General features: G+C 54.1%; 1 protein-coding gene across 1 annotated transcript in view; it reads right to left on the bottom strand.

The window, feature by feature from the left end:
- Nucleotides 1-5645: 5645 nt before the first annotated feature.
- TAPBP (TAP binding protein) overlaps nucleotides 5646-9502 on the bottom strand; it is a gene marked incomplete at its 3' end in the record, with an annotated part of 32299 nt that continues 28442 nt past the window's right edge. The window contains exons 5-6 of the mRNA XM_060237649.1: nucleotides 8236-8562; nucleotides 5646-5743 (exon numbers count right to left, since the gene is read on the bottom strand). Of these exons, the coding sequence (XP_060093632.1) occupies nucleotides 5646-5743; nucleotides 8236-8562 (425 nt within the window). The remainder of the gene's footprint in view (nucleotides 5744-8235; nucleotides 8563-9502) is intronic.

The raw sequence follows: 9502 nt of genomic DNA, 5'->3' as shown, positions 1-9502 counted from the left end.
CTCGAGTTAGAAGGGACCTCCAGGGTCATCTAGTCCAACCCCCTGTTGAAAAACCTCCAAGGAAGGAGAGCCCACCACCTCCCAAGGAGGAAGCCTGTTCCACTGAGGAACTGCTCTAACAGTCATAGAATCCTAGAGTTGGAAGGGACCTCCAGGGTCATCTAGTCCAACCCCCTGCACAATGCAGGAAACCCACAAACACCTCCCCCTAAATTCACAGGATCTTCATTGCTGTCAGATGGCCATCCAGCCTCTGTTGAAAAACCTCCCAGGAAGGAGAGCCCACCACCTCCCGAGGAAGCCTGTTTAGGGTCATCTAGTCCAACCCCCTGCACAATGCAGGAAACTCACAAGCACCTCCCCCTCAATTCACAGGATCTTCATTGCTGTCAGATGGCCATCTAGCCTCTGTTGAAAAACCTCCAAGGAAGGAGAGCCCACCACCTCCCAAGGAAGCCTGTTCCACTGAGGAATCCCTCTAATGATCAGGAAGTTCATAGAGTCATGGAGTTGGAAGGGACCTCCAGGGTCATCTAGTCCAACCCCCTGCACAATGCAGGAAACTCACAAACACCTCCCCCTAAATTCACAGGATCCTCATTGCTGTCAGGTGGCCATCTAGCCTCTGTTGAGAAACCTCCAAGGAAGGAGAGCCCACCACTTCCCAAGGAAGCCTGTGGGAGCTTAGAATAATAGAGTGGAAGGGACTCCCAGGGTCATCTAGTCCAACCCCCTGCACAATGGAGGAAACTCACAAACACCTTCCCCTAAATTCACAGGATCTTCCTTGCTGTCAAGTGGCCATCTAGCCTCTGTTGAAAAACCTCCAAGGAAGGAGAGCCCACCACCTCCTGAGGAAGCCTGTTCCACTGAGGAACCGCTCTTAACAGTCAGGAATCCTAGAGTTGGAAGGGGCCTCCAGGGTCATCTAGTCCAACCTCCTGCACAATGCAGGAAACTCACAAACACCTTCCCCTAAATTCACAGGATCTTCCTTGCTGTCAAGATGGCCTCCAGGGTCATCTAGTCCAACCTCCTGCACAATGCAGGAAACTCACAAACACCTTCCCCTAAATTCACAGGATCTTCCTTGCTGTCAAGTGGCCATCTAGCCTCTGTTGAAAAACCTCCAAGGAAGGAGAGCCCACCACCTCCTGAGGAAGCCTGTTCCACTGAGGAACCGCTCTTAACAGTCAGGAATCCTAGAGTTGGAAGGGGCCTCCAGGGTCATCTAGTCCAACCTCCTGCACAATGCAGGAAACTCACAAAGCCCTCCCCCTAAATTCACAGGATCTTCATTGCTGTCAGGTGGCCATCCAGCCTCTGTTGAAAAACCTCCAAGGAAGGAGAGCCCACCACCTCCCAAGGAAGCCTGTTCCACTGAGGAATTCCTCTAATGGTCAGGAAGTTCTTCCTAATGTTGAGCTGGAAACTTTTGATTTAATTTTAACCAGTTGGTTCTGGCCCTACCTTCTGGGGCCACAGAAAATAATTCCACACCATCCTCTACATGACACCCCTTCAACTACTTGAAGATGGTGATCCTATCACCTCTCAGCCGTCTCCTCTCCAGGCTCGACATCCCCAGCTCCTTCAACCTTTCCTCCTAGGACTTGGTCTCCAGACCCCTCACCATCTTCGTCGCCCTCCTCTGGACCCCTTCTAGCTTGTCTATATCCTTCTTAAAATGTGGTGCCCAAAACTGAACACAAGACTCCAGGTGAGGTCTTACCAGAGCAGAGTAAAGCGATACCATCACATCACGTGATCTGGACACTCGACTTCTATTGATACAGCCCAAAATTGCATTTGCCTTTTTAGCTACTGCATCACACTGTTGACTCATGTTCAGTGTATGATCCACTAAGACCCCTAGATCCTTTTTGCACATACTACTGCTAAGACAAGTCTCCCCCATCCTATAACCATGCATTGGATTCTTCCTACCTAAACGCAGAGCTTTACATTTATCCCTGTTAAAATTCATTTTATTGATTTTAGCCCAGTTTTCCAGCCTGTCAAAGTCATCCTGTATCCTGTTTCTGTCTTCTTCTGTGTTTGCAACCCCTCCCAATTTAGTCTCATCTGCAAATTGAATAAGCATTCCCTCTGTTCCTTCATCCAAATCACTGATAAAGATGTTGAACAAAGCAGGTCCCAGGACAGATCCCTGAGGCCCTCCACTTGTCACTCCTCTCCAAGAGGATGAGGAAGAAGTCAAACGATCTCAGACACGAATATGTAGTAAAGACAACTGCCGATAGGCAAAGTTCTTTAAAGGAGGTGGGGTCTGTGGAGCACAAGTTTTCCAGTTGTACATTTTATGTTACTCCCTTGTTGGAGAAGTAAAGTCCTATCTGACATCAACCCTCAAACCATCTCTCAAGCTGCCAGGTTTTGTGGGTTGGCTGAGGCTGCGGAAGATGTACAGGTTTGAATACTGGACTTGAATCATTGGCATGTTTCATCTCTCTCCTCTCTGCCTGTGTAGAAGAATGCATCCTTCCCAACTTTTAATTTTTAACTTCTGTATTTTCTCTTTTGTGCATGGATGGTCTAACGACTGTAATAAATATGACTTACTGGCGTGACCATCAGGAACTGAAATACACAATATGTGTGGGGGGGATTAAGTAAAGGCCAATCTTTCACATACTTTTACAACTACAGGCAGAAACTGACAGGTAGAGTTCATAGACAAGTTAGTTTCAAAGAAGTTTCACTTTTCCCCTTGGTACGTTTTAGGTATCGATGTTTTTTGTGCTTTTATGTATGTTACTCCAATACTGAGTGTTCTTCATACAATGACTGGAGTGGGCGCATTTTGATCCTCTCTCCCGTCTCTGGTTCTTTCTGTCTTGGACTCCAGAGACTTTGCCTGGGGAGGTAAGGTGCCTGATGCAGGCTGGAAAACACCTGGAGATGAGGGCATGAAGCCTGAAGAGGACTGGGACCTCACTGGGGGGCAAGGCCAGAGAACAGCTCCCCCCCCCAGAGCAGCCATTTTCCCCAGGGGGGGACTGATCTCTACTCTGGAGAGGAGTTGCCACTGCAGACGGGATCCCCAGGGCCCACCTGGAGGAAGCCTGGGGTAGGCTTCCCAATCCCCAGGTCCCAGCGGGGGATCCCCCCGTTTTACAGGCTTCCCCCCACACCCACAGCCACCACGCAGCTCTAGAGCTCTGGCAGGTTTAGAAACCTGCAAACAGGTCCGTTTCAAAATGTGTGTGTGTGCCTTTAAAGTTGAGCAGGAAGTACTTCAAGGGAAGGGTCAGCAACACAGTCCCGTGGTTTGTTTTGCTTTCCGTTTCAGTGCAACTAAGCGTGTGTGTGTGTGAGAGAGCGAGCAGCTTAGCCCGTTCTTTTCAAATTTCCTTGTGGAGGAACAAGACCCAGTGTGTGTGTGTGTGTGAGAGAGAGAGAGAGGGTTGCCAATCCCCAGGTTTCGAGGCCCTTCCCCCCCCCCTCCTTTAAGGTCATCAGAAAGCGGTGGGGGGGGGGGGAGAGGGAAGGGAAATGTCTGCTGGGCACTCTATTATTCCATATGAAGAATGATTCCCATAGGGAATAATGGGGAATTGACCTGCAGGTATCGGGGGCTTGGGGGGGGTATTTTTTTTGGTAGAGGCACCAAATTTTCAGTATAGCATCTAGTGCCTCTCCCCAAAATACCCCCCATGTTTCAAAAATATTGGACCAGGGGGTCCAATTCTATGAGCCCCTAGAGAAGGTGCCCTTATCCTTCATTTTTTCCTATGGAAGGAAGGCATTTAAAAAGGTGTGCTGTCCCTTTAAATGTGATGGCCAGAACTCCCTTTGGAGTTCAGTTGTGCTTGTCACAGCCTTGCTCCTGGCTCCACCCCCAGTGTCTCCTGGCTCCACCCCCAAAGTCCCCAGATATTTCTTGAATTGGACTTGGCAACCCTAGCCTTGGGGGGCGGCACTCCTCAGACCCACCGCAGGGGCCCAGTTCATGCACACATCCCTCCCCCAGTGGGTTCTGTTGCCATCTCTGCTCTGCAACACAGCACAACACAACACAACCAATTTTAAAATGTGTTTTATTTCCCGGGGAACCGGCACAAAACACAGAAGAGATGGTCACACATCCCCGGGGCGGGGGGGGGGGGGGGGGCTAGCAACTTAGACAAGACAAAAGCTTTGTGGCAGGGTGTGGGTCAGAATCCAGAGCCAGCTCTCCCAGATCCTCAGGGGATCCACTCTAGCCACCGAGAGAGAGCTGACTGTTTTGGGCGTTCCGGCACCGTGGGGAAACAGCCGCTGCTGACCCTGCCCCTCTTCACCTGGAAAACGCCCAGGGGGCCGTAGGACTCGCACCATGCTCTCAGCGTGGGCAGCTGGGGATGCTGGTGGTGCCCAAGCCGGAAGCTGGCCCGCTCACTCCTGAGGAGGAGGTCCGTGGAGAAGCCCCCACACTCCTCATTCAGCCGGCAGATACGAAACAAGGTTTTGAGAGATGGGAGACAACACACACACACACACACAAAGAGGCTTCTTCCAGTGGAGTGTGACCATCCCTGAGTCCTGCCGTTTCAGCCCTGCGCACAGAACACACGGGGTGGGGGGCATCTTTGCCTACTCAAAGCAAGAGGTGGGGGGAGGAGGAGGAAGGGCCCAGGGACCCCTTTTGGAACTTCATCTCTTCGAAGGCCTCTGAGGAGAGACACACAAACCCCAGCTGTGGATTCGGCGGTTCCCATTCACTCCAGTTTCTGTGGGGGAGAAGATGGACACGTGAGATTCACTTGACCCTGAAGGACGGACGCAGCCTGCCCAGCTCTCCAGAAGGCGGCTTGAGGTGTCTGGACTGTCCCGCCGATCAAAGCAGCTTGTCGGGTGGGCCCAAGAGGGCAGGGCCTTTTCAGGGACAGCCCCACGACTGCAGAACACCCGCCTGAGGGAAGGAGCTGTGCCTGGGCCCCCCTTTCACACTTCAGGAGGCAGCCGAAGACACTGCTATTCAGGACTGCAGGTGGGTTTTATTTACTGGCAGTCCTGATAAAGCCTTTTAAATTGTAATCTTTTACATGACTTTTATAATTTTGGTTTTATTTATGTTGTAAGCTGCCCTTTAGTTCCACGAGGTAAAAAGGCAGCTCAATCGAGGCCTTTGTCTTGATGCCTCCCTCCAGCAGCCCTCCTGAGCAGCCTCCAGACAAGAAACGGGGAGGGGGAGAGGAAGGGGCGCCTGCAGAAACCTCTAACCAACTGCCCTGCTGCCTCTCCAGAGAGGCTGCCTGTTGGACTGCCCCCCCCCAAGGATCAGGGGCTCTTCCAGGCCTCAGCCAGTCCTGCCCCACCCTGGGGCCACCAGAGACGCTGCCTTCTGCCCCTGAGGCCGGCTGGGCCTGACAAAGGCCTCTCTCTCTCTTTCAGCGGCTGCTGGTTTTGCAAGAAGCTTTTGCAGGCCAGTCTCCAAGAGCGGGGCCTAAAAGAGGGGCTGGTTGACCCAGCCAGGCAAGGCGGGGTGGGGTGGGGCTAGGACTGCAGGCCTTGGGGCTGCCCCCAAACTTACCTGAGTTTTTTCCGTGTCGCCAGTGGCTGTAAAGGAGAAAAAGAGAGAGCGAGATGAAAGGGGGCCGGTGGGAATCTGCCCGGGGTGGGGGGTGGGCTTTGCAGGAGAGCCGCTTACCCCGCCTGAAGAAGAGCTGCAGGATCCCGTAGAGCCCAAAAGCCGCCAAGAAGAGCCCGATGGCGTCCTCCCAGGAGGGTCCCGAGGAGCCTGAAAGAAAGGGGAGGTGGAATCTGAGAAACCCCCGAGTCCCACCCCCACGGAGGATTCTGGGCATGGAGCAGGGGGCACTGGGGGGTAGGTGTTTGTGAGTCTCCTGCATTGGGCAGGGGTTGGACTAGATGACCCTGGGGGGCCCCTTCCAACTCTATGATTCTGATAGAGCGGTTCCTCAGTGGAACAGACTTCCTCCTTGGGAAGTGGTGGGCTCTCCTTCCTGGGAGGTTTTTCAACAGAGGCTGGATGGCCACCTGACAGCAATGCAGAGCCTGTGAATTTAGGGGGAGGGGTTTGTGAGTCTCCTGCATTGGGAAGGGGTTGGACTAGGTGGCCCTGGGGGGCCCGTTCCAACTCCAGGATTCTAGGATTTTCATCTCGCTCGTCCTCCAAGCAGCTCAGCAGCCGTCCTCAGGGTTCCCAAAGTGTGTGTGTGGGGGGGGGGGGAGGCCTGGCTGAAGCCTTGCACCCCTCCAACACACACTAAGCCAAACACGCATTCAACATTCACCTCAGGGCCCCCCACGGCCTTTGCTTGCTCTCCCCCAAGAGTCCCTCAGCAACGTAAGCGCTGATTTGGGCCAATGAGCCAAGGCTGGCCCAGAAAAGCAAAGGGCTTTGCCAGCGCTCGGCTCCTTGGCAAGGCGGTTAACGGAGGCCAGCCGCTCTCTGCAAAGACCTCGGCTGTGGTTTGGTTGGTCCTTAAAAGCTGTGACTTGCTCTTCTAGATCTGGTGCCCCACGTCAGCCTAACCGAAACGATGCTCATTTTGCACGAGGGGGTGAGAACCCAGCGATACACCCTGCAAATCACCCCCAAATCACAGCTCGCAGCCTGGCCTCTGGGTGAAGGAGGTTCCAGGACCACCTAAGCAACAGCCCCCCCAGACACTGAGCCGCCAATCAGGACCCCCCAACGTGGTATGCCCACTTGTGCTTTCTTGACAGCAGGCCTGGCCAGCTGGGGCTTTTTAGCAGATGGCACACTGGAATTCCGATTGGCTGAGCCAGCCACAGTCGAAAGGTCTTCAGCGTGTGACTGAAGGGAAGCGGCGGCAGCCATTTTGTGGTAGGCTCTGCCCCCCCCGCAGCAGCCATTTTGTGACTCTGCCCACCATAAAGGTCACGGCGGTCCCCTGTGCAAGCGCCAGTCGTTTCCCACTCTGGGGTGACGTCGCATCATGACTGTCAAGCATCCATATTTCTCAAAGATTTCAGGTTTTCACGGCTGGTAACATCATTAGGGTTTGTAGAATCTTTCAGGCTCAAGTGCCGTGTTCTACTGGAGAAAGTTTTCCTTCCAGACGTTTCATTCTCAGCTGCGGAGAACATCCTCAGTGGAACATTCCACTGAGGATGTTCTCCGCAGCTGAGAATGAAACGTCTGGAAGGAAAACTTTCTCCAGTAGAACACGGCACTTGAGCCCGAAAGATTCTACAAACCCTAATGCATATTTCTGTAACCTAATGGTCCCTTCAACAAGGAACAGAGCGCCCATCCGCCACTGCTCCCCCTTCCGTTACAACCTTTGGGCAAGGACTAAATCCATCTGGCCCAAGGATGTTTATGCTACAGCCTGGCTGTGGCTACTCTCCTGCCGCCGCCCCCAGGTTCACACCGGCAGTCTTATCGGAGCTGAAAGAAGTGTGAGAACGGGAGATGTTTTTAATAGCCTACATTCCTTAGTGATAAAAGAGATCGCATGTAGTAACCGTTGAACCCGTGACTCAAGCTCCATCTGTATGGTACCCTTTGAAGTTATCCTGTACAGCAACTGCGGAACTCTGTGTACGTCCAAGGTGTGTTATCTTCAAACAGGGTTACTGGAATAGGCTCTTCTATTCCAAAGTCTCTCAGCAGGTGCAGGATCCATTCAAGCTCATTGCAGGCACCTGCTGCAGAATCAAACTCAGCTTCCGTTGTGGACAAGGCTGCTCTACTCTGCTTGCGACTTGCCCAGTTGATCAGGTTGCTTCCAAGGCCTGTGTCCTTGGCAAAGCTTCTGAGTTTCTTAAATAAAGCAACTTTTGATTCAACACCAAAAGACTGATTATCAGGAAATATCAACGCTTGACACAGACTTTTGACGGGGGGGTTTGCCATTGCATTCCCCAGTCAGCTACACTTATATCTACTATACTGCCCACGATACTGTTTCAGATTTCCAAAGGTGCCTCCAGGCTCAAAGAAGGGGAGTGGGGGTCAGCAGAGACCCCTCTTCTTCGAAAGTGTTTCTGAAGTGCATCGTCACAATAAACGTCCCCCCCTCCCCTCACAAGGCAGCTCAGAAGCAACAGAACTCTATTAAGGCAGGAATCAAGAGTCCGGCGGCTTCCATAAGGGAGACGGGGCCACGAAGGAGAGACTTTGTGCCGCCCCCCCCCCAAGTTCCCCACTGCTTAGCCCTCCCCCCCTCCAGTATGAGCGTGTTTTGGGGGGCACGCCTGGGTTATCTCGTAGGCGGCTTCAGGGGCTGGTCTCCCTACCGGCCACGTGGAGTTTCACGGCCTTCCGCAGCTCTGCATCCCCCAGCCCGGCGTGCGTGACGTGGCAGGCGAAGGAGGCCCCGTGGTCTTGGGGCTGGACGCCTCTCAGGCGGGCGTAGCTGGTGAGGCTGAAGGTGCCGTCGGGTGACTGTCTGTGCCCAGACTCCCAGGTGTCCATGAGGGCTTCAGGGTGAGAGCCCGGGCTTCTCCGCTTCCAGCTCACGGACACCCCCAGCGGGTAATAGCCGGAGATCTCGCAGGCCAGCTCGGCGTGGCCGCTGGGGGGCACGGAGAGAGGGGTGGGGCGCAGCGTCACCCTGGGAGGCTCTGGGGGGGGAAAGAGACGGGCGTTAGAAGAAGGTGGACATGACTCCCCTCCGCCCCCAGTTGCAAAAAAGAAAGAACCCGCAGGGCCAGTGGTCAGCCCTGGGGTTCCCACACGCTGGCCCCTCCCCGAGCCACTGTCCAGACCCCAGACCCAGAGCAAAGGGGGGCACAAAGAGGCGACCTTAGTTACCCATGAAGAAGAGACTGGATTTATTCCCCTGCCCTTTACATGGGAGCGGCTCACAATCTCCTTTCCCTTCCTCCCCCACAACAGACACCCTGTGAGGTGGGTGGGGCTGAGAGGGCTCTCCCAGAAGCTGCCCTTTCAAGGACAGAGGCTCAGAGCTGCCCACAATCTCCTTTCCCTTCCTCCCGCACAACAGACATCCTGTGTGGGTGGGGCTGAGAGAGCTCTCCCACAAGCTGCCCTTTCAAGGACAGAGTATCAGAGTGGCCTACAGTCTCCTTTCCCTTCCTCCCCCACAACAGACATCCTGTGTGGGTGGGGCTGAGAGGGCTTTCACAGCAGCTGCCCTCTCAAGGACAGTCTCAGAGCAGCCTACAATCTCCTTTCCCTTCCTCCCCCACAACAGAAACCCTGTGAGGTGGGTGGGGCTGAGAGGGCTCTCCCAGAAGCTGCCCTTTCAAGGACAGAGGCTCAGAGCTGCCCACAATCTTCTTTCCCTTCCTCCCCCACAACAGACATCCAGTGAGGTGGGTGGGGCTGAGAGGGCTTTCACAGCAGCTGCCCTCTCAAGGACAGAGTCTCAGAGCGGCCTACAATCTCCTTTCCCTTCCTCCCCAACAACAGACACCCTGTGAGGTGGGTGGGACTGAGAGGGCTCTCACATCAGCTGCCCTTTCAAGGACAGTCTCAGAGTGGCCTACAATCTCCTTTCCCTTCCTCCCCCACAACAGACCCCCTGTGAGGTGGGTGGGG

The sequence above is a fragment of the Heteronotia binoei genome, chromosome 5 (assembly GCF_032191835.1).
Source record: "Heteronotia binoei isolate CCM8104 ecotype False Entrance Well chromosome 5, APGP_CSIRO_Hbin_v1, whole genome shotgun sequence".
Taxonomy (NCBI): domain Eukaryota; kingdom Metazoa; phylum Chordata; class Lepidosauria; order Squamata; family Gekkonidae; genus Heteronotia; species Heteronotia binoei.
The sequence above is the reverse complement of the archived record's forward strand: the minus strand, read 5'-3'. Positions and strand labels throughout refer to the sequence as shown.